The sequence below is a fragment of the Monopterus albus genome, unplaced genomic scaffold (genome assembly GCF_001952655.1).
Source record: "Monopterus albus unplaced genomic scaffold, M_albus_1.0 scaffold157.1, whole genome shotgun sequence".
Classification (NCBI taxonomy): domain Eukaryota; kingdom Metazoa; phylum Chordata; class Actinopteri; order Synbranchiformes; family Synbranchidae; genus Monopterus; species Monopterus albus.
Genome location: NW_018128037.1, coordinates 587,825 through 613,197, shown reverse-complemented (window position 1 = coordinate 613,197; position 25,373 = coordinate 587,825). Strand labels below are relative to the sequence as shown.

General features: G+C 40.7%; 1 protein-coding gene across 1 annotated transcript in view; it reads left to right on the top strand.

Annotated features, from left to right (window-relative positions):
• LOC109968645 (piggyBac transposable element-derived protein 4-like) overlaps positions 1 to 21,151 on the top strand; it is a 34,473-nt gene extending 13,322 nt beyond the window's left edge. Inside the window, 2 exon segments of the mRNA XM_020615049.1 lie at positions 19,844 to 20,493; positions 20,495 to 21,151. Coding sequence (XP_020470705.1) covers positions 19,844 to 20,493; positions 20,495 to 21,151 — 1,307 coding nt within the window.
• Positions 21,152 to 25,373: the final 4,222 nt, after the last annotated feature.

The window sequence follows — 25,373 nt, the reverse complement described above, 5'->3', positions numbered from 1 at the left end:
CCTTGTGCCAGCCACTGGCCACATCAACCTGCCCAGTGTTTGATTGTTTTTGTTGTTATGTTTGTTGCGTCTTATTGCTTTTCTTTTCTTTTGTCTCTCCTCTATCCACTCATCCCATCTGGTCAAGGCAGAGGCCGCCCATCAAGAGCCAGAGTCTGTTGAAGGTTTCTTCCCTTAAAGGGAGTTTTTCCTCCCTGCTGTTGCCAAGTGCTTGCTCAAGGGGGATTTGTTGGGTTTTCCTCTATAATAATAACAGTAAGGTCTAAACATTTCTTTAAAGTATCCTTAAATGACTTGTGTTGTGATTTGATGCTATACAAATAAAATTGAATTGAAACATTTATATTAAATTTTTCCTCATATTATCTTTCCTATTTGATTTTCACTAGTTTTTCTCTTTTGAATGCACACGTTCTCATTTTTATTCTATTTCTTTTCTTTTTTTTTGTTGCCTTACAAAACATATCAAGAGCCTCTGTACTGAAGTCATATTCCTTGCATGTTTAAGCATACTTTGCCAATAAAGCTGATTCTGATGTGTGGTTGATCCACTGCTAGGCTTCTAGGATATGTAGGGGTGGCGCAGCCACTGAGAAGTGACACATAACTCTTGGAGTCATTTTGGTGTTACCAGCTTGCAGCGTGGAGCCATGAGCGGACTGGCCATTGGGAGTTTTCCCAGTGGGCAACTGGGTTGATGAACCACATTGATTGGTATATGCCTTGAATGACTGGCTCATAATGTTATGTGAGGCCAAAGCTTGTGGCTGCTATACTCTATAGCAGAAATGTTGAGAGACAAGAAAAAGAAGTCACTTCAGGTGCATGCAGCCAAGTGTTTAAAAATCCACCACCAGGAGTGAAGATGTCATTCCGACCACCAGCAGTGTTATGGATGAAACAACCTAGACATCAATAATGGATGTTTCATTAGCAATGCCCATTCATAGCAAACACAACTTTCACAGGCAGAGCCAGAGCCAGCAAAGCCCCTAGATCCCTGGGAAAGCACCAGTGACAGGGTAAAGTTCATGATAATGTATATTTGGCTAGCTTGCTTGTTAGTTCTATCAGGCACAAATAAAGTAGAACAAGCTTTTTGCTTTTTTTTTTTTTTTTAAATAGAGGGGGAAATTATAATCTCCTGAAGATAACTTCAGTTTAATATTTAGTCAGATCTTCATGAATATTTTGAAAACACCAATTATATTAATATTTTGGTTTGAAATATCATTTGTTGTGTGATGGAAGTGACAATTTCCCCTAATAGTTAGAGTAAAATGTCAAAACATATGTCATTTAAATAAGTGAAACTCTGCCACTATCAGGAAATGTTTCTACACAAGATGGAGTTATAAAAAATATCAAAAAAAATTTAGAAGGATGTTTAATTTTCAGATTTTCTCCCAAAAGTCCATAGTTGAAGAATCATCCAATTATGATGGCCAACTACTTGTTTGATTACTTTAGAGACTAACCAGAAGTCAGATCTTTTTCCAAGTTTATTGAAACAAGAACTACTAAGGGCGGCACAGTGGTTAGACTGTGATGGAAGCTGAATCTTTCTACCCTATTGATGCCCATCAGCAAATCATGGACAAGGTCACAGACAGCATGCATCAGACATTCTTCAACAGTGACACTCTATATGCAGATTGTCTCTTCTGTACTAAAAAAAAACTTAAGCCAGGTAACATCTTATGCCAGTGGTTTCCCAGAGTCAGCACTCAAAGAATTAAGCACATGTTTGCTTAAATTCAAAGAAAGGGCAACAGTGGTGAATTTACAAAGGAAGCTCATCAGCCTGGCAGGACAAGAAGAGGTTGAGGTTGGAGACCTCTGTATTTGAGGAACACACAACCAGGACAACAGAGGTTGGGCCTGAGGGTGATGATGAGGTGCAGCTGGTGAACAGAAAGTGTTCATCTTGCATAGACTGCTCACTGTGTTACAGTGTTCTCATGCAGTACAACCTCCTGACTGATGCACACCAAATCACTGGTCTTGCATACAAGTTCCTCCTGACTCTGTCAGTCACACAGGTAGCTTGTAAGAGAAGCTGAACAAACTGAAAACCTCTCTTGCTTTGTCAGGACAGTCGGCTGACCAGGGCTAAAACTCCAGGGCCGTTTTTTTGCCCCAGTCTTCCCCCTGTGGGGAGCCCTTGGCCCTAGGCATTCTTTTAACCCCTGATCAGAAAAACAAGTGAAACACTGTTTTTAAATCTTGCACAACATTTCAGTTAATCATGTCTCTCGATGAGCTTGGTGCCAGGCAGCACAGTTACTCTGCTGATAGTTGTTATAATTAATTGCTTAAGTGTTATTTTCCATGCTGGTAATTTGAATTGGTATTTTAAAAATGGCTTGCGAATGTTTTCATCCATCCTTGTTAGACTGGTGATTAAGGTGCAGTGCTCTCGCCGCTGTGGCCCAGGTTCAAGTCAAAGTTATGTGAGGAAGGGCATCCGGCATAAAAACATGTGGTGACCCCTAAACAGGAAAAGCTGAAAGTGACTTTCTTTCTTGAGAATGTCTTCGTTTTCTGATGGTGTAATGACGTGTAGGCTGTGTCCATGGACCTGCAAGGTGCAAACTACAGTGGAAAATGAAATGTTGTGCTTCACAGTACGAGACATGAAAGGGCTGTAACAGTGTGATCACTCTGCTGATGGGAGGTTGTGACAGACAGGTATCTCCACTGCTGCACTGGTTCATTTTTTAGTTACCAAATTATCTTAATTTTGTGATCACTTTCATTTCTGGTGTTATGGCATTATTGCACTGGTGGGAGATGTGAGCGCACCTCTAATGAGATAAACCACAAACATTATCATTCTATGATCTAATCTGTAGCGTTTGATGAACTCACTGTCGTTTGTCTTTCCACCGCACTCTTAAAGAGCCGATGGAATGCTTTTCTGTGTTTTCTGACTTATCTACAATGTTATAAAAATGAATTATCATCTTAAACGTGACTGAAAGTTCAAGTACTGAGGTGTACCAATGCTGTTATGCAGAAGCAACTTGGTTTATATATGCCTCACGAACTCTCCATCAGGAGAAAACTTTTAATCGATAGTGCAACTTGATAGTTGAATGGTCATAATCTCCAGACAGTTGTGTGTTCAAGTGAGCTTGCCTGACATCCACAGGTAATATTTTAAAAGCAGAATTTTTCAACTGTGCCAGTTTTGTGGATATATTTTCCCTCCTGCTGCTGCACTGTGACCAGATAATGTTGAGCAAAATACCGGGCCTGAGGTTACTGCATGTCTGGGAATGTTCCTGTACAGGGATTCACTTTTTTACTTTTACTTGACCGGGTCTAACGTGGCATGAATGGAGTGGCTGGAAAGCCGCCCTGGGGCAGTGAATGATCACCTCATCAATGTTGGATTTCCCCAGAGCACAGTACCTGTTTGTTTTGACTGCTTGAGGCCAGTGTGCCTGCTGCATGTGATGTGCTGCAGTTTGGTGAGAGGATTCTAAGGATCCATGATGTTATTGTCAGCACTACGCTACCTGTTGGAATTAATTTCACTACTGTATGTAAGCGTGTGGGGGAAAACACAGTGACCACTGCTTGGATTTACTGACCCTGAAGTTTCCACTACTCGGTGGGAGATAATGGTAAGTTAAAAAAAATGCATACATGTTGCATGCCTGGAACCTGACCTGGGCTAGTATAAGTCAGGAACACACCAGTCATAATTTCCTTATCTTTTGAAAAAATACTCAAAGTCTCTTCAGTCTGATGCAAGGCAAAGGATTTATTGCAAATGGTCACAAATGGCAATATCTCCATTTCTGGATTATGAGGCAGAATCGTTTAGAGAGTTCCTGCAGCTTTTATACTCTCTACACACACCTCCAAGTTTAACATGCTCTATTGCAACTTTCTCTACTTGACCTCAAGTGCAATAGATACCATTGTATTTGAACTTAGAGAGGTCAGGCTTAGTTACTTCTCCAGACATTATAAAAACAAAAGTAATAAATTTCATCAGCATGCAAGTGACATAACAACTGTAGGTCATATGATGATTGACATTAATAATGAGCAAACCATATCTTATTGACACGTCTTTGACTAATGACACCTCCAAACATCATAAATATGTCCAAAACTCCATGAAAGTAAGAAAAATGATATGCAACTTATCACTCTGTCATACAAATATGTCCAACTCATTAAAAGGTAATACATATACACATTAACCTGTCACAGTGTGTCATCTTAAAAATATTAAACATTAACATTAAATAATCTTTTCTATCTTTCCCTCTCTGATCAGGACACTCCTGAGGACCTTCTTTAGTTTTATTTTTTAGGGTGGGTCACGGAAAAGTAGCCCACCTCCAATACGCTCTTGAGTACACCCTGTACCTTGTCTGTTACTTTTTTATTGTTAACACTCAGTGCCTTTGCTGCTGTAGCTTTGTGAACTTCCCAGTTGTGGGACTAATAAAGGTTCATCTTATCTTATCTTATGTTGTCCTGCTGACGGGATTACTGCAAACCTTTGAAAATCACTGCATCTCTCTGACTCAGTTTGTTTGTCCCCTCAAGCATGAGTGTAAATTGTGTACCTCTATCTCTCCTCTTCCCTCTTTTCTTTGTCACTCACATTCTCTGTGCTGGACCATCAGCTGCTCTAGGACCTTCTGTCATTTATTTTGGCCAATCTGTAAATCTATTACGCTGATTCATTCTTTACATGTGACATCTATACGATGTCTTCAATTCTTTCATTTTTTTTACCCATTAAAGAGTTGTTCTGAGGAGTTTATCTGCTTCAGGGGTCTAAGGACAAAGGGTGTCAAATGCTATACAGATTGTAAACCCCGTTGAGGAAATTTGTGATTTTTGATATTGGGCTAGACAAATAAAACTGACTTGACACAGTGTTTCAGAAGCTGACAAGGTCTGAGAAACCTGTTAGTCTGTTTGCACATCAAGTTTTCAATCTTATCTGATCACTATTTCTTTAAAATCGGTTAATCAAATAAATATTAAAATTATCAACTAATTCTGTCTTAATTTCTAATTTTCTTCTGCATACCTGTCACAACTAACATACTGTACTATTCTAGACACTTTTTAGTTATTGGTTTCATACTTTCTCAGTTTTCAACCATTCATTTTGACCTTTACCTTTTCATCAGAAGCAATATGATTATTCTTTTCTGAATGAGTAAATACTGTACTAAAAAGTGAGGCTCTCAGAACTGCTTTTCCACCTGTACAAATGGCAGATTTTTAAGACATTTAGCAAAAATCATGCTTCCCAGGGACCCTGTTAATTATGAGATTTCCTTTTAGAACCTTCATTGAGCAAACATTTTACATCTGCAAAAAAGAAAAAACTGTGACTGACATTTGTGCTCTCCACTGGATTAAACCCCACTGCTAATAATAGTGAATTTTGTCCAACATCATAAAAGTGCCGCGAGGAAACCCAGAAACGTGTTTGTTTTAAATTCATTTGTTATTGCGTGGCATGTGTCTATGGGAGGGTGTTGATGAGCTGAATGTACTGAAGAGGTGCACCTCATCCTATTATTGAGAATAACCAAATCTATGCACAACAGCTAATTATGCATAAAGGTGCTGTCATGACCCAGCTCAAACTAGGAGACACAGACTTCAAATGAACAAACCAGTAATTTATTTTTAACACAAACTCAAATAAAACAAAACTTACAAAGAAATAATAACAATGTGTTATGTAACCAGTCTCATCAGTGATGTATAGCAAGTGTATGAATGAGTGAAAAGTGAGTATTAAGCATTGTACATCTCCACCTCACATTTGAGCATGAGACAATATGTCTGCGACCGTATTGTTAGCTCCCTTTATATAACAAATGTCCAAACAATAGGACTGCAGGAACAATGACCATCTAACTAATCTCGGGTTCTGACACTGCAAAGAGTTAAGAAAGGTTAGTGGGTTTTAGTCACTATAAACCATCACCGGAGGACCACACCACCCTACATACACATCAAAATGTTTTACGGCCAAAATCAATGATAAGGCCTGTAATACCCCAGTTCTTTAATTGGACAGCTCTGAATAAGGAAGGAGTCCGTCTTTCTTCATCTAGTGCTGATTTATTTTAACTGCAAGAAAAGTTACAAACACGACCCGGGTTGCTCTCCCTTCCAGAGACACACACACAGGCTGCTGGAAAGTGGAGTCCCTGGCCACACAGAGCCTAATACATTTATAAGTTTTGGTCTAACCCTTACCCAGATGAAGTCAGTTCGAAGACTCCATCTCTTATCTAGTGCTCCACAGGCTTTGAGCAGCTGCATTTCTAACTAGTCATAACAAATGAAGAATTTCAATGTGTGTGTATGTTGTCACATGGTGTGTAGCTAAGGCATTAATTCATTTATTCAGACATAATATTCTAATACAAGGTTAATACAGGAAAAGAATTGGTGTCATAAGTACCTATGGTTCAATATTCAGAATCAACATTCTGTCTGCTAACCTTGAAACAAAACAGACTAGAGCAGACTTTAAATCTTACTAAACTGCATTACTAACACATTGTCTAACAATTATCTAACTGATTTATTAATATCTAACAGGCCTCTTTCTCTATTGCAGAGTACTTAACCTGACACTGATTAAATTTCTTGGAGAAAAACTGATAGACTTCTCTGTCACTAGAACATCAGACTGTGTAAGAACAGCACCAGCCCTCACATAGCTGCCATCAATGTGCAATTTAAAAGGCTTGTCAGGACAAGGCACAGCTAAGAGAGGTGCTGAACAAAGGAGTTTCTTCACCTCTTCAAAAGCTTTCTGACAAGCAGGGGTCACCACAGTTGAAAGGTTTTTGCAAAAACTCCTGTGATACCCAACAAGACCGAGAAAATGCATACGCTCTTTTTTTAGTGGCTGGTACCGGATATTGTTCCCCTGTGTGAACTTTGGCACTGACAGGCTGCACCTGACCTTGCCCAGCCACATGACCTGCAAACTCAAATGAGTAAACACCTCCCAGATGCCTTCAAGGTGAGTCTCCCAAGTATCTGAATAATTCACCATGTCATCCAAATACACAGCACAGCCTTGCATGTCATCAACAACATGGTTCATGAGGTGCTGAAACGTGGCAGGAGCATTCCGAAGTCCAAATGGCACAACGCTGCAGGAATATCAACTAGCTGTCGTATCAAAAACTGCTATTGTCCAAGATATATTTAACATCAGATTCCAAATATTTTGTCATCAGGTTTGTCCAACTAAACTGAATTATTGTCGCCACCTACATGGTTCAGCATAAAGAAAAAAGGGAGAGAGAAATGACAACAAAATGGTCTTATACTTCCATAGCGCTTTTCTAGCTTTACAGCACACTCAAAGTGCTTTCACACTACTTGGCCATTCACATTCCCGAGTACTCACACATTCACACACTGGTGTCATCACTGGGAGCAACTGGGGGTTCAGTGTCTTGCTCAAGGACACTTTGACATGTTGACTGGACATGGCAGGAATTGAACCGCTAATGCTTCAGTTAAGAAACAACCTGCTCTACCTCCTGAGCCACAGCTGCCCCTGACAAAACAGGAGAGACAGTCACACAAAATAACACATAAAAACAACTAATTTGCTATGATAAAAAAAGGCCCTGCATCATTTTACAGGTGTAACTGGCAGTGGGTATATTCCTTCAGACTGCTGCACAGCTTGCAAATACTGTCAGTTCAATGCGATGCTGTCATGAGGTGGCTCACATTAGGGAGTGGAAATGGTATGGTTGGTGTGTGATGTCATATTAGATGCATCTTTGGAGCATGACTGTTGCCTCTGTTTTGACATTGTCCAAAGTAAAAAGGATTAGTCTTGCACTTTTTTTCTGAAAGCTGCATGTTTTCCTAAAACCAATTGTGCACAAGTGAACCTCAAAGCAGTGGCTCGGTGCCCTGGGAGGAGACGTGTGGGACAGATGGGGAATGTCAAACTTATGATTAGAATTGATATAACAAAATTGTTTAGGATTATTGGTTATTTGGGACCCCATCCCTAAACCTGAAGTTCTGTTGCTTCTGAGCAGAGCTCAGGTGTCTGTTGGGAGGGCTACCCCTGTAATTCAAACACTGAGCCTTTACAGTGACTATAGGAACAATGGGGTGGAGGCTATCGACATGCTGTCAGTAGTTCAAAAACAGTAAGAACAGAAATCACTAAAGAAAAAGAAGAGCAAAGTAAAACGTAAAAATGGAAACATCAACCTTATGTAATGCAGACCATTGGAGGTTTTACAAATGTCAGGCGCCTCACTGCGAGGTTGGCTGACAGCTCATCAACATGAGTGACAAGTCCTGGGATGGGAACAGGACCAGGGGAACTAATTCAGGGAAAAATACATTTTCTTCCACAGGTTGACAGTGATGCTAAATGTCATGTGAATTTATTTCATCAATGTAAAACTTCATAACAATTCAGCTTTGTAGTTATGGTTGTTGTTGTGGCAAATTGTAAATGGTAAAACTGGCAGTGTAAATTTCAAAATATATTGTGAAACAAAACTAGAAGGTGTAATATATACCACCCAGTGGTAACCATCCATTTCTGCAGGCTGCAACACGATTTTACTGGTATCCACTTGTCAACTTAATGTCAGCAAACTTCAATATCACACTAACATGATTAACTCCCACAGCTGCCAGTACACTGCTGCTGACAACTCACTGTAGCCTGGACTCATTTTTATATACCACACTGCAATGACTTATGTTCAGTGCAATGCATAAATTATTCCTCAGAGAAAACAAAATCACCATATAAAAAAAGACAGGAGGGAGAAACATTGTGATGAGATGTCTGGTGACTGGTCAGCACAAAAATATTATAAGGTACAGAAGGTTTTCAGACTCTTTCAGGTTTGATAGCCTGAAGTCTTCTTGAGAATGAAGCTTGGCACCTTTCTTTTGGAATTTTCCTCCACTCCTCTTAACAAGATGCTGACGTAAATTACAGTTGCAAGAAAGGTGACAGGAATAGCCACTCCAGGACTGTCCCAGAGTTTTCACAAAGCCACTCCTGTGTTTTCTTGGTGGTATGCTTTGTCTTGTTGAAATGTAAACCCTTGCCCCAGTCTGAGATCCTGAGCACTTTGGAGAAGGTTTTTATTCAGAAGTGCTCTGTATTTTTCTGCATCCATCCTCCCTCTATCCTGACTAGTTTACCAGTTCCACAGAAATATATCCCCACAGCATGATGCTGCCACCACCATGTTAGGGATGGTATTAATGAGGTGATGCTCAGTGCCTGGTTGTCTCCACAAACACTGTTGGGAATTGTGGCTAAATAGTCTTTGTTTCATCAGACCAGAGGATTTTGCTTCTGATGGTCAGAGAGTCCTTCAGGTGCCCTTTGGCAAACTTCCAGTGGGCTGTCATGTGCCTTTCAGTGAGGAATAGCTTCCGTCTAACCACCACAGAGGCCTGATTGGTGGAGTGCTGCACTGATGGTTGTCATCCTGTAAGGTTCTCCCATCTCCAAAAAGGAACTCTGTATCTCATCCATAGTGGCCCTTGGGTTCTTGATTGTTGGTCCCCGACTACTCAGTTTGGCTGGGCGGCCAGTCTCTGAAGACTGTTGGTGGTTCCACATCTTTTCCATTTGAAAATGATGGAGGCTCCTGTGCTCCTGGACGCTTTCAAATGCTGCAGAAATTTTCTTGTATCCTTCCCCAGATCTGTTTCTTGACACAGTCCTGTCTCGCAGGCCTGTGGACAGTTCTCTCAACCTCATGGCTTTGTTCTCATTCTGTTATGATTTGGACTTGCTTCCTGTCTTCATGTTTTTATTTTGGCTTGTTTTCTTTTCCTGTTCTGCTCCACTTCTTCTGTCCCAGCTTTGCTGGGGATGACAGATGGATGCAAAGGCTATTTCCAAGGATATAAGTTGGGTCAAAATAGGCAAAACAACAGTTAATATGTATGGTACAAATTGTAATTCCTGAAACTATTTTATTTGGTGACTACCAATGCCTTTGGAGAAGATTTACATCAGTGAGCTGCTAATACAACAGATCAATGGCATTTTATGGTTGCTTTTGGCCTTAGGGGGACAGTTAAAGTGACCACCTGTCTCTTATAATGCCAGACCATCCTGTTTGATAAATAAAATACTTTGTTCCCTATTGAATCAAATAAGGATGTAATTTCCCTATATGTATAAATTTATAATCTATACTGTAGTGATGAAAATACAATTAACCAAACCATTTTAGAATAGCTGAGAGGTCATCTCCTTCACCTCTATCTCCCTGTGATACCTACAGTCAGTTCAGTCTTGGGGCTCCATCCATTCACTTACCTTTCGTATGTTCATAAATTGATTATAGTTAAACACAGAGTCAGTAGCACCAACTGTGCGGATAACAGAGAGAAGCAGCAGATCAACAGGGTGGGTTCAGGCCCACAGTTCCCAGTGAGTCCAGTAGAAACACAGTCAACTTGTACGGCATATGCAGTAGGCTGAAGACAGCAGGAAGCTAGTTTATTTAGCAGATCAGTGCTGTATATCTTATTTTTATGCACAGATTCTGATCTACCAAATGTATACCCAAAGACTGTAATGAGCTCAGATCTGCAGAGTTTTATGAGTGAAGAAAGAAAAGAAAATGTCTGGTGCTGTATTTACTGTCCAGTTTGAATTCTAATCTCACACTCAGTATAGTCAAGTAGAGAGCGAAAAATAGAATACAGTTGATTACAAAGCAAACTGAACAGCTAAGTTTCTGATACTTGTTAGTTATTTAGTTATTATCAGAGACTGTTGCCACTCTGTTGTTGTAGATGTGGAGTGTACTATGAAAAGGTGTTTCTGATAAAGGTTTTACAGAAATAAAATCATTGATTTTTTTAAACTGAATTATGTAAATAACATTTAGACATAACAAAATTATGCAAACATAACTGATGTTGGTATTTCTATGTCATGTATTGTTCAAGTTATGGGGTGAAATCTGGGGTGGTGGAGGTGTCCTTTATTATTTCACATTAAAAGTGGCAACATTAATGACAGTAAATTGTGTGAAGACCTTACAGCATCACAGAAAAAGACATGCTTGATTTAATTACACTGGTAATAGGCCAATATGTTCAACCCAGTTTGTGTAATTGGGTGATGAATCCTCTGGGATAATGCTTAATAATGAAAAGTAGGACAACAGCTCTGATTTAATTACACTGAAATTTTAGTGGTGAGTCAATGCTGTCCTTTCACTTCCTGCTGCACAGGTCTAACTTCACCATTTTAAATCCATTCTCATTTAGTTTTCTCTGTAGTTTTCTGAAAGGATTAAACACAACATTTGTTACTTTCTGCCTCTCACTCCCTCCACCATCTGGCATAGCAATTAACTCTGTTGCTTCTGGAAATAAATACAACATGTACAGTATCATAAAACAATCCATATACTTTCCACCCAGTGGTTAATACTATGAAATGCACACAGGCTGTTAAACAGTCCTGCAGTCTTTTTGAACAGTGTTCTTGTTTGCTTGTGGTGACGGTCATAAAATTAAACAGAGAAATAGTGAAAGAGACTAAAGATTATAATGGCTGTGGGCTGTAAACACACTCCAAGAAAAGGCACTGAAATAGATTAAACAGAAGCAAAACACATGGGAGGAAGTGGAGACAGGAGACAGAGGTAAAGAAGAAACAAGAGAGAGCAGAGAGTACAATGAAGACATTAATTGTCAGAAGGCCTGGAGACACAGCTTCTTTCCTCTGGGTCTGTGCTACAATTGTCTGGGATGCCTCAACATTCAAACTGATTAGCATATTAGGGCAGACAAACACATATAGCAGAATGGTAACATCTGGCTTTGTGGCTACATAGACAGTGATTAAACTTTATTATGTTTAATGCTTTTGTAATGAGGAGATGCTGTTGCAAGCTGGACTTTAGGGAATTGTGTACCTTGCAGAGATTAGGGACGCTGGGGCACTTCTCTGGAGTCAGACCGGGGGTGATCTACATGCATGCATTAACAGGTTAGCCCAAGGGTGGCTGATCCCGGTCCTTGAGTGCCACTGCCCTGCCTGTTTCCTGCTATCTCTGCCCTACCTATTGCTGATTACGTGCGACATGTGTATTCAGTCAGTTGGAATGTTCCAGCTTCTGACTAGATTCAAAAAAGTCTTACGTGCGAATGCTGTTCTAGGACTTCAGTTCAGCATTCAACACATTCATCCCCCAGCAGCTTACACAAAAACTTGGACACTTGGGACTCAAAACCTCTCTCTGGACCAACAACATCACATCACCACCTGTACTTCCTCCGCAAACTGAGGAGAGCTAGTGTCCCACCCCCCCATCATGTACTCTTTCAACTGGGGCATCATTGAGAGTATCATCACTGGCTGCATCACTGTGTGGTACGGAGGCTTACAAACATCTTCATCCTCCAGGCTGTGAAGATTAATTTATCCGAATTACTTTAAATCAGTTTTCATATTCTATTTCTGTGTTTATTCTACTTTCATTCTATTTTGGTTTCTTAAATGGTATGGGCATTCAATATTAGGTGAGAGATAAAAAGTATTTCAATTTTTCTGTATGTCCCGCACATACTGTATAGTGAATTGACAATAAAAAATCTTTGATCTTTGAAGTATATTGCCTGTGAGATCCATGAAAAATTCTTCATATATCAACCAACTGATGTGTTTCTATCAACTACCATAACCTGCACAATGAAGCAGGATGAGGTTCTTGATGATTCCTATGCAGTTTGGGGTTTGCTGTGCCAATAAAATCACCCCCTATAAAAACATATTCATACTGAACCTGAACCTTTAATAAACAGCCCTTTATTATTTTATCCACTTCACATGAAGAAGGCAGGAAATTTCTCAAACAAATAATATAATTTCCATCACTACAGCTAGACATATGGCTCAGAAAAACTTCTCCACCCCACTCTTTTTTCCACTCACTTTCATTTTCTGTGTTACTATGTGTTTCCTGAACTAGGACCACATCCAACTTTTTAAATCTAAGTAGTTTAAAAAGATAGCTCTCTTAACGCCATATCTTGCTCCATTCATATTCAAATTTCCAATTTTAAATTCATGCATGAAAAAAATCTGAATTTAAGAGCACCATACAAAAAGCATGTAACAGAAAAAAGAAAGAACAGAGATGAAAAACAATTTATACATCATCAAGAATTTGAGCCTTTACTTTATCAGTTTCCTGAGGCAATAAATTTCCTGATCTGTAAGACCCTCGTCTCCAGAAACTCCTGACTGTTTTGTAAGGAGCTGAGCTAATTGTAGGCGGAGTTCACTCTGGAGGACAGGAGGGCCATCTCCTTGCAACTGCAAGTTGCTCGGAGGAAGGCCCAGACTGTTGCCTGTGCTTGTGTGCCAAACAGCAGTTTGGAATATCCAGCCTTCTTTGAGTCTCTGGCTCCTGGAAGGGGCACCACCTGAGGGCTCCATAGTTCTGTTGGGGACTTCAACACTCATGTGGGCAATAGAGAAAGCAGGAGGGGGTGACTGGGAGGAACCTGAGTGGTGTTTTGTTATTAGACTTCTGTGCTAGTCATGGATCATGAAAACACAATGTGCCCAGTATGTGTTGTGGGGTGCTGAATCAACAACAAGTTGAACATCATGTTTTGAACACTCAGGTGAAGAGAGGAGAAGAGCTGTCAACTGATCACGTCCTGGTGGTGAGTTGGATCTCACTGCTTGAAAGACCTGGTGATCCCAACCATGTAGTTATAGAGTGAGCTGAGAATGTTTAGCAGAAGCTCCTCTCCATGAGATTTTTAACTCTCCCCTCTTGAAGATTTTTTTCATAAGCACAAGAATGCAGTTCTATTCATTGTAACCATATGATAAGGTTTGGAGAGCTACACTTTGTGGCCTTCTCAAAATAACTAAACCTATTAAACACATGAAACATATTATATTGAAAGGAGAAAAAGTCAGAGCCATGCTTTGGATACACACTATATCAAAGGAAGAACTTGTACTGCTACACATGTGGGTGTGTTATGCAGGAATGATGGAGGGAATGACAGAGGGGCAGAAACATTCTGGACTAATATGTTATTGATCTCTCAACTCAGTAGGAAAGGAGAAAACATTTTCTGACTATTATATTCAGATTTCAGCAGACAAGGAGAAGAAAAAGACTAGTTGTTATGACAGTTGTGGCAGAAAATGAGAAAGCAGGTGAACTATTTTCTCATTTTTCACATAAAGATGTTTGCTCTGTTCACAAAAACATGAACAGTTACTTGTAATTTGTACTGTTGTTGACAAGAAATGAAATTGCTAAAGATAAAAAAGACTTTCCTGTTTTGTGGTTAGGAACATAAGGAGATTATTTTTACTGCTTCTACAATCCAAGTAGAAAACAAGACTGAAAGATGGTTTGATAGAGCATTTTTCAGATGGAAAGTACTGTAAACTAGAAGACCTTTATTGCAGCACCAATTCAGGCTTTTGTAATTCACACCAATACTACTGGAGTTTTTTTGATAGTCAGATTCTAGTGGCCAATGGAAACACTGACCTTAACAAGAGACTGCATCCAAATGTTATTTTCTGTTTTTAAATCAATCAAGTTGCCATTTTACTACTTCTAGTTGGCCTGTCAGTTAATTTATAATTTTGGTTCAGACTGAAATAGCAATCGGATGGATAAAAGTGATTATTAGAACTGATCAGCCCCAAAACTGATAACGAGACAGAGGGATGCAGAGGCTGGACTCGGTCTCTGGGTAAAAAACCTTTAGTAGGAATAATACTGTATATATAGGTACTTAATAGTTGGCCATGGCCGTTGGAGTAGGTCGTGAAGCACCGCAAGAGAAGTGCAGGGTTGAGTGGTACTGGAGGTCGTAGGGGCTGGTTAGGCTGGGAATGCAGCAGCTGGTCTGTAGAGGGTAAGCAGGAGTGATGCTGAACCTGGACTACAAACTGGCAGTGTAGGAATGAAACCCAGGAATGGGCAGAGGCTGAGCTTGGACTGGCAGGCTGGCAGTGTAGGGGAGAGGACAAAAAGGAGCTGCCCCGACACTTCAAGATAGCGGCTGGGACCTGCCAGCTTTTAGATTGATAACATGTTCAAACATATTTTTTTACATACATTTTTTTTAGAAGGTGATTCATAAACTTTGAAGATTAATAAAATCTGCCACATCCGTTAAGGGAAATTATTTACATGAATAGGCTTAATCATTTATGTGTCCAGGGCTTGTTATATTTATTTATTTATTATTTCAGACACTGAGTGTTTTGCATGCTTCTTGTCTTGATTGAATGTTACTAGAGCATGATAAACTCTGGTCTGTATTTTCTGCACAATACATCGACCAAATAATTACATTTACATATAACCCTATAGTATTGGTTTATTCTGTTATTAGCAATATTATTATACTGGTACAACCCCAAGGGTGGTTGGTTTCACAACACATGATGCATGCTATTCACCAGGTAACCACAGGGGAGGCTGTAAAATGTTGTCTCTAAAAGTCAAGTCAAGATTTTATTTGCCATATATGCATAAACAGCATATAGGAATTCTTATGCAGCTCTCCTTTGGAGTCAGGTAAGGAGTAAAAAGCCAGAAAGAACACTTAGTCTTAAAATAAAAAATGTTACATAAAGGCAACAAAGCATTAAAACCGCAATGCACAAAAATAGGTAATAGTATTTTCCCCAGTGACCTTCAAACATCACACTTAGTAATTCACATGGTGGAGTTGGATATGTCATTACACTTGGCGATGTAGTGAGGGGTTATAACATACTAAACATACTAAGGCCTGTTTCCATTGCTTGGTAGAGAATGTCCTGCTATTATTCAGGTCCCCCAAGAGAACACTGCTGATGAGATGCTCTTACAAACATACCTTGTGGAGCATTTCTGTATTATTATTGCTCATGTCTAGTAAGGGGTTATTGCACATACTTTATATTCTCACATTTTGGATTTGCCATCAGTCTTGCTGCGGCAGGGAAAAAGCTGTTGTAAAGTCTAGTTCTGTGTGTGATGATACTGTCCACCCTGCTGTGCCTGAGGCTGTAGGTGCAGTTTTTGTGTCTGAGCAGAGAGAGAGCTGGGTGGCGTGGGTCTCTGAGTATGTTTTCCACCCTATTACGACAGCACTGTGTGTACAGTATATTGTGTAGCAGGCAGTTCAGTCTCAGTGATCCTCTCTGCAGTCTTTATGACCCTTTGAAGAGCAGAGCCTTCCTCTCTGCCTGTGTGGTGTTATCATACCAGACTGTGATACCAGTAGTGAGGATGCTCTCTACCAGTCCCTCTATAAGTCTGGATGAGAGGGCTGTAAGAGTTGATTCTTAGAGGCTCTAGTTACTTTATAAGCTTTAGTTACTTCTCATACCTTTAGTTCCATTTAGTTACCTTTCATAAATTTATTTTCTTTGTTTATACATATTACAGCTGTATTGATGATTGTCCAGAACTACTGAGCTTTGGTTATTTTTAATACATTTATTTTCCTTGCTTATATATCTTACAATTGTATTGATGAGAATCAAGTGATACTGAGGTAGAAACTGTCTGCCCCCAATACTCAAAGTGCTGCTAGAATCTGATCCAATTAGGACTTTTAATGGTTTGTTTTCTTCAATCCATTCTAATGTCAGTATAATAGCTATTAGTTCTCATGTGTGTACTAAGAGATTATTACTAATCCATTACTGACAATCATCAGACAAGCCATCTTATAAAGCTTTCTGGTGATGAGTCTCAATAAGCTCCAGCTGTGTTCAATTAACAATAGTAAAGCTGGAGCCTGCCAGACAGGGTGGGGAGGAAGCTGACAAAATAAGAGCCTGGAACCAGGAAGTAGCCGAGAAGCCATCAGGATGACATTTGCCTTTTTAACATAACAACAAAACATCCTTATCTGCTGTTTAGCTGTTAATCTACTGGTTCCAGCACACCAAAGAAGAAAAAAGGTTAAATGAAGCCAGAAAGAATTTGGCAAAACTGTCAGAAACATCTGAGAGAGGAGACATAATGAGGTGATACTGTACGTGACTTGGGTCAGTTGGCTGGGTTGCTCTGGACAGCTCCCCAGCAGCTTTAACAAGCTCCTGGTTCTCTCCTTCCCCTGTCACTTTTCATTTGGTCTGATGAGATTTGAACTGATTCTGACAAGCAGGGCTATTAAAACACATCACCATCATATCCCCAAATGTCCATAACACTGCTGAAAATAGACACCACCCAACTATTCATCTGTAAAAAGGTTGACAGCGGTGTTTTTGCACATTGTGGAGAATGACGAGAAGCACAGAAGAGATGTAGTGGATTGTACAGGAATAAGACGGCACGCTTAAGTTTAAACTGTAAAATTTTCTTTTTCATTCTCCCCATTGTCTTCCAGTTTCTCCAGAAAACAGAAACTGTGACTGTTGAATTGCCAGGATTTTGAAGGGTTACCCAGTTCTTGCTACCATGCTAACTCTGAGAGACGAGGCAGTCCAAGTAACTTCAAAACAGTGCTGATTTATTCAAAGGATCACAGGCAAAATTAACATTACACGCTCAGGTATCTTGCACCTCCAACCTGCACACAGGCAGATGAAAGACCCTGAACCCCAACAGGCCTATACATTTATCTCTTCGGTTGGGCTAGCCCCATACTACACAGGCACGTCAAACCGTGACGCCACCTGATATGCCAACTATGCAGCTGGCCAGAGCAGTAGTCAAAACATGAAGAAAATCAATGTATGATTGTCTGTTGATTACGTGGTGTGTAACTAAAAACATTCTCACACGACCTCTAGCGACATGTCATGACATTAAACATAAGAAAATATTATGGCTAAGGCTACAATTATCATCCTGTCTGCTGACAGTCATCAACTTTTCTATCTAGTTATCCTTGACCATATGTACCCTGTAAAAACTCATGAGCATGACTAAGCATTTAACAGTCTAAGTAGGCATCCTGTCTCCACTAAACATTTCTAATACATACAAGTACCTAACCAATATCTATCTGACTAAAAATACCTAACAATTTACACAACTTTATGACAGGGGAAGTGAGACAGTGCATAAAGACTCAAATGCAATGTCATTGTCGTATATTTTAAGTTTTACCTATAAACTCACTAATTCAAATTTAGTTGTCCAAGAGTATATGAATGAAAACAAGCACAAAGGCAGCCTTGTGAATACTCAGCACTACTGAAACAATAAATTAATAGGGATGAAATGTTGAACATGTCAGTTAATAACAGGGACAGAAGAGCAAAAGGAAGACTGACACAGAGAGAATGACAAACATTCCTAGCATTCTACAAATAAATAAATAAATAAATAAATATTAATACCTTCTAGTTAAAGGCTTTAAATTCTAAATATTTAAAAAACCTTTACCCCTGGTGTATTGGTGAAACCACTGGAGACTATACTGCTGTAAAAACAAAAGACTCCATATGTTGTTTGTGCCAGCAGCATATTACAGTCTATGTTACAGTTAGGTGATCTCTAGTGTCCATAGTAATTATATCACAAGCAAACCAGTGAAGTAGTACATTCAGCAGAGCAGATCTGGGTATAATATGGCCCATGGGTTGAGATGCAGCCTGTTGACATGTCTCACCTGGCCCAAGGGCTCTATACAAAGCTAAATGAAAATGTTGCTGGTTAACTTTTGTAAACATCCTAAAAGAACTAGGAAATTCTGTAGTTGTATTTTTCTCCCTGAAACTAATTCTATCACCCCAGGTGTATTTGTGGCATTACTGAAGGAAAGGGAGGTTCATTTACAATATAAACTATCAACAACCAAAGGGTGAGCCACCTGTTTATATCCTGGAATACAGTGCACTTCATTTAGAAGGGAAAATACAACCAGAGTTAATGTAACAGACTGTGAAACTACATCATATACAGCTCTGAAATGTCCTTCAGGTCTACGCACAGTGGTTTCAATTAACAAAGAATTAAATGAGAGGTGATCTCATTATGTAAAGCGTTGGAAGCACCTCTCATTTTCTAGCACTCTCAACACCTCTATGAACAGACAACCTCACATACTGTATGTAGGTGGGCTCTATAAAGTCTATTCACATGCAACAACAAGGTTATTAATTACATTTTACTTTTCAAGCTGAGAGTTCATTCATTCTTTTTCACCCTGGCATTGTCAGCTCAGTATTTGTGCATGTACAACAGGCCATGTTATGATCCAGACGGAGGTGGCCAATTTTTAATGTGCTTTACCAAGGTAACACAGATATTGGTGAAAATTTAGTGAAACAAATAACGCTTTCACTCAAGTCAGATAATTTTTAAGCATAAAAGCCAACAGCAAATTCATGTATCTTAGCATAACTGCAAAGTTCTAAGAAGTATTTACTGATAATATACATTGCCAAGAAAAAGTAACTGAAACATTTGGAATTACCTGTTTTTCCTACATAATTTGGTCATAAAATGTGATCTGATCTTAATCAAACTTACAAGTATGGACAAACAGCATGTGCTTAATCTATCAACACACAAACTGTTCTAATGTTTCATGTCTTTATTAACCCTGCAATTAAACATTCCAAGTGCTGGTGGAAAAAGTAAGTGAAGCTTTGGATTTAATAACTGGCTGAAGCTGCTTTGGCAGCAATTACTTCAAATGATGTTTTCATCATCTGTCGCCTCCCACAAAGCCAACATCATCCTAAAGTTCGCGAACGACACCGGAGAGATAGGCGGGGGACAAAGCAGCCTACAGGAGGGAGGGGGCCAGTCTGGTGTCTTGGTGCGAGGACAATAATCTCCACCCCGCCTTGCAGCTAATGTTATAACAATGGAACCAGGGCCAACTAGAATGGCAATCAGCCATGTCACGGACATCAAGTCTGCTTTCCATCAGCTAATGCCAGATTCGATCCTCCAAATAATCCTGGACTGCACAAACCGCGAAGGTAGGCGTGTTTATGGAGCGAGGTGGAAGGTCATAGACATGATACTGATGTACGCCTACCTTGGTCTGCTGTACCTGGCTGGAGTCTTCAGGTCCAATGGAGAATCGTTGCATTCCCTGTGGTCAGCTGAAAACGGCAGGGCAATATTCCGGGCAACAATGTCCTTGGACAAATTCCAAATCATTTCCAGGGTTTTCCGGTTCGATAACCGAGACGACTTACCAGCTCGACGGCAGACAGACAAGCTTGCAGCCATCCGGACGGACAAGTGGGTGCACCGCCTCCCCCAGCTTTTCAACCCCAGGCCTAATGTCACCGTCGATGAGCAGCTGATGCCGTTTCGGGGCCGCTGCCCATTCAGGCAGTATATGCCATCGAAACCGGCTAGGTATGGCATCAAGATCTGGGCTGCCTGCGATGCTGCTACGTCATATGCCTGGAACCTGCAGGTGTACACAGGGAAACCTGAGGGAGGAGTCCCTGAGCGTAACCAGGCGATGAGAGTTGTCCTGGACCTGTGTGGAAAAACTCAAGGGTCACAACATTACCTGCAACAACTTTTTCACCTCTTACAAGCTGGGACAGGAACTGCTGAAGAGGAAGCTGACCATGGTGGGAACGATTTGTAAGAACAAGCCAGAGCTCCCACCACAACTGCTGCAGACAAAGGACAGGCCTATAAATTCCGCCATGTTCATGTACACGGCTGACACGACCCTGGTCTCCTATGTTCCAAGAAAAGGAAAGAATGTTCTTCTGATGAGCACACTGCATAGAGATGGGACAATCTGTGGCCAAAAACCACAGATTATCCTGGACTACAATGCCACAAAAGGAGGGGTGGACAACATGGTGACTGCATACAGCTGCAAGAGGAGGACACTACGCTGGCCACTGGTGATCTTCTTTGACATGTTGGACATCTCAGCGTACAATGCCTTTGTTGTCTGGACAGCTGTGAACCCAGAGTGGAACAGGAGGAAGCTCCAGAGAAGGAGATTTTTCATGGAGGAACTGGGTAAGGCCCTGGTGACACCGTACATGCAGACAAGACAGCATGTTCCACGAACACCAGCCTCTGCAGCCATCATGAGGAGGATTCAGGGGGAGGATGCAGCTGGCCCATTAACCAGACCTACAGGTTCACAATCACCACAGCCTCAGGTAAGTGTGTAATGCTGTGGCATAATACTGTATGTGTGACACTCATGCTTTGGGGGGGGGGAGAGAGAGAGACTAAGTGCAAATTCTAATTTCTTATCTTTTCATTTTTCTAGGTTGCTGCCGGAACCACAACCAAGAAGCAATTGTGTGGGCCCAAGACAGAGAGGAAAACACAATATACATGCACCCAGTGCAACACATACATTTGCAACACACACACACGAAGTGGCTGCGTTCGATGGGGGGTGGCTGTGTGTGTGTGTGTGTGTGTGTGTGTGTGTGTGTGTGTGTGTGTGTGTGTAAATGTGTAAATATGTACATAGTTACTGACTGTTCAGCTTGTGTTTTTTTTGGCAAAGTTTACCAAATGTTGAAATTAGTGTGGGTCAAATAAAAATGACCTGGTGTGAAAAGTCTTGCATCATTTGTGAATTTATTATTTTTTTGTCTAGCCAAATATTACAATAACATAGGTAAAGGGCAAATTTTTACATTTGTTGATTATTAGTAGGTTTTTACATTGTTTCAGAATAAAACATCTTTGATTATGTGGACTTTCAAAGCCATAAAGATGCTCTGGGTCCAGGGGAGCCGAACAGAGGGAGCGTATAGTACAAAACACTCTGCAAATGGGGGGCCTTTGTTGTGTAAATAGCTACCGAGTGCTCAGCTTGTGCTTGTTTGGTAGACTTCCCTACATGTGTCCCCAACCCCTTCAATGCGTGTCATTCAAATAGAAATGAGCAGGTGTGAAAAATCTTACTTTATTTGTAAATGTATTATTTTTTCCTCTGGCCAAATTTGACTATAACATAGTTTTAACCCTGATGTTGTATAATCTAAAAAAGGTAAAGGGCAAATTTTAACATTTGTGGATCAGTGCTAGGTTTTTACACCGTTTAGGAATAAAACATCTTTGATTATGTGGAGTTACACAGCCATAAAGATGCTCCGGGTCTGACAGAGCCGAACAGAGGGAGCGTGTAGTACATTTGAACAGAACACAAGGGATGGGGGTGAGCAGCTTCAAATACCTGGGCGTCCACATCTCTGAGGACCTCACCTGGACACTTAACACCACACAGCTGGTCAAGAAGGCCCAACGGCGGCTGTACTTCCTGAGGAGGCTGAGGAGGTTTGGCATGTTGCCTAGGGTCCTTTGCAACTTCTACAGCTGCATCGTTGAGAGCATCCTGACCAGCTGCATCACTGTCTGGTATGGCAGCACTACTGGTATGGACTGCAAGCGCCTGCAGAGAGTGGTAAAGACTGGAGAAGATCACCAGGACTCCACTGGCCTCTCTGCAGAGCATTTACCACCGCAGGGTGCGTAGGAAAGCTGCCACCATCCTCAAGGACCCCACCATCCACCAGCACGGACTGTTCATACCCCTACCCTCCGGTCAGAGGCTCAGACGTGTGAAATGCAGGACCTCTAGACTGAAAAACTCTTTCTTCTGCCATCAGACTCAAACAGCTGACTCAGGATCTACCTCATAATTCCATCTGTACTGTTTACATACTTGTTTTGCACATGCACAATTGCACACAGTATTTGCACTCCACGGTTCCCATGTAGCAATATTCTCTCTGCATTTTAATGTGTTCTTGTTGTATTTTTATTTGCTCCCTTCATTTGCTGCTTTTAAAGTACCTTAGATTTGTGTTACTGCCTATTTAGATTTGTGTTATTGGTCATCTACTTTATGTTTCACTTGTATTATGTGGCTTTCATGTGGACGGCAAAGTAAGAATTTCATTGTACAGGGAAACATGTTTCCTAACTGTCCATATGCCAGATAAACACTTTACCTTGACCTTTGACCTTGACCTCATGTTGGTATGTGATTCCATTTGACGCCATATGTAGTGCTATGTGTTCTTTCCAAATGATTCAAACAATTCAATCTTAGTTTAATCAGTGTGTCAAGGTGCTCTTTTGCAGCCGTGTTTTTTTTTTTTGGACAGTACCAACATGGAAACCTCATCACATTGCTACAGTATGGTGAAAGGAGCATCATGATGTGAGGCTGTGTTGCTGCCTCTGGGGCTGGACAGCTGCAACGATGGAGGGGAAAATAAGTTTATCAAGGACTCCTACAGGGTGGCTGTGCACCAGCTGAGGCTCAGGAGAAGATTGGTGACAGTGATGGTGACCCTAAACATTAAAGTAAATCTCTTACAGAATGGTTTCAAAACAAGAAAATCTGCCATTTGGAGTGGTCCAGTCAGAGCCCAGACCTCAGCACAACAGAGGTGCCATGAAATGAGCTCAGAGAACCATTCACACCAGACGAATGGCTGAGCTGAAGCAGTTCTGTGAGGGGGATCAAGTTTCAAAGTACACTATTGTGACCGGGCCAATATACAGGCCTAGGCAACTCAGACCGTAGTAACTTTTAGTAGTTCCCCAAGAATAACACCCCTCGTGTTTTCAGAGGTCAAATTCATGCAAACTTCCCCAGTACTGAGCTGCTACCCCAGATAGATCTGCAAACACGGAGACGTTGGAGTTACTCACACAGATAAAACTACGAGTCAAAGTATAATTTAACAATGAAAATGTTTTAAGAAGCCTAACCCCAGAAGCTAAAATGCTACCTACAAGAAGTTTACCCCCACTCAATAAATACAGTGCAGAACAGGAATAAAATGGTCAGAGTCAACAGGTTAAAAGGCACCATTAAATTAATACCACAAATCAATTAATCATGCATCAACCAAATATAAGAGGGCCTTGCCTCCCTGTGCATAAAACCATTCACACACTGTTCACACCATAAAATTGACTAAACCCTATTTGGAAACAATACAATAAATAGGGAACATAATGCTAGGTAAACCTCTTAACATAAAAGCAAACAAGGCAAAACGCTGAATAAGCAAAACACTACATAAGCAAAACAGCAGTGGCTATCACCCCTGCAACAAGTAAAGCCACTGTTAATAAATAACATAGAAACCATCAAAACAATTAAAACCAACAATGCTACAGGTTACATTGGCTGCACGTCCCCCTAGCATAACATGTGTTATGGACGCCAACTTCTACTGGATCACGCTCGCATCGATTATCGCTCCTGGAGAGCATGCGGCAATCTCCTAAAAACAGTCTACAACCAAAACAACCTGATTAAACACTTTACACTGCAACAGATCCGATCTACAATCAGCCTGTTGAACATACCTTAAAGGAGAAGCCGGACACAGCTCAATGGAGGGAGATTCACTTCAGACCGGTTACGGCAGCGACCAGCACAAACATTGCTTATCGCAACAGCGTCTCCCCAGGTGTTATTTATATCCATGATTATTCTGACAAATTACTAACCAGGCGGTGTAGGCGTGGCCAACCCGCCGGTTACACTATATTGCCAAAAGTTTTCGCTCCTCTGCCTACTGTCTGTCTAAATTTTTGACAGAAGAAGACTGGATGACATTTTATGACCAATTCATGGAGAAAACCAAACAGTTCAATTACTTTTTCTTACCATTGTATGGGCTAGTCTATATACTGTAGACTCTATCTTTCTTTCCATCCAGCCTCATGTGTATGGTTTACAGCCAGCGGTATTTTCAGTCTGAGGCTGCACTCACAAAATATGGTTGTATTTTTACAGCAAAGAGGTGTTAAAATGTTCATATTGTGACGACCGCTAGCTAGGTCGGGAGAAGCTGGCCGAGCCTGACCTATACTGAGACAGCTAACTAGCCAGCTGTGTGCCGGCACCTGGCTCAACAAGGAGGAGAACACCTTCGTTGTCTTTTGGGGTTTTATTAGAACAGAGAATACAACATAACTGTTTTACCTGGCACCGTGTGCTCACAGGAGAAAATGAAATACGAACTGAAAAACGGTGACAACATTCCCTCTGGGCATCCCGTGTCCCGCGCCAACAGAGTCTAAACAAAAACGCCCACCTGCCATCCCTTTTATCTCCTCCCGCACCTGTTCCTCCCCCCATCCCACATTGGCCAGAACAGAACACATGAACATTTGCGACCGGTCAGGGTCGCCACAATATAGTTCTTTCTATTTACTGTTGAACTTTGTCTGGGTTTTATTAAATTAATAATACAATTTAAAACAAAACACAAAACACCTGAAAGTCATGAAAATGTATTTATATTTGGTAATGCATTAATTGTCAAAAAGTACCGGTATTGATATCGATATCGGCGATACTGGTCCAGTATTTACTTGGTATCGGATCGACACCAAAGCTTGCAGTAT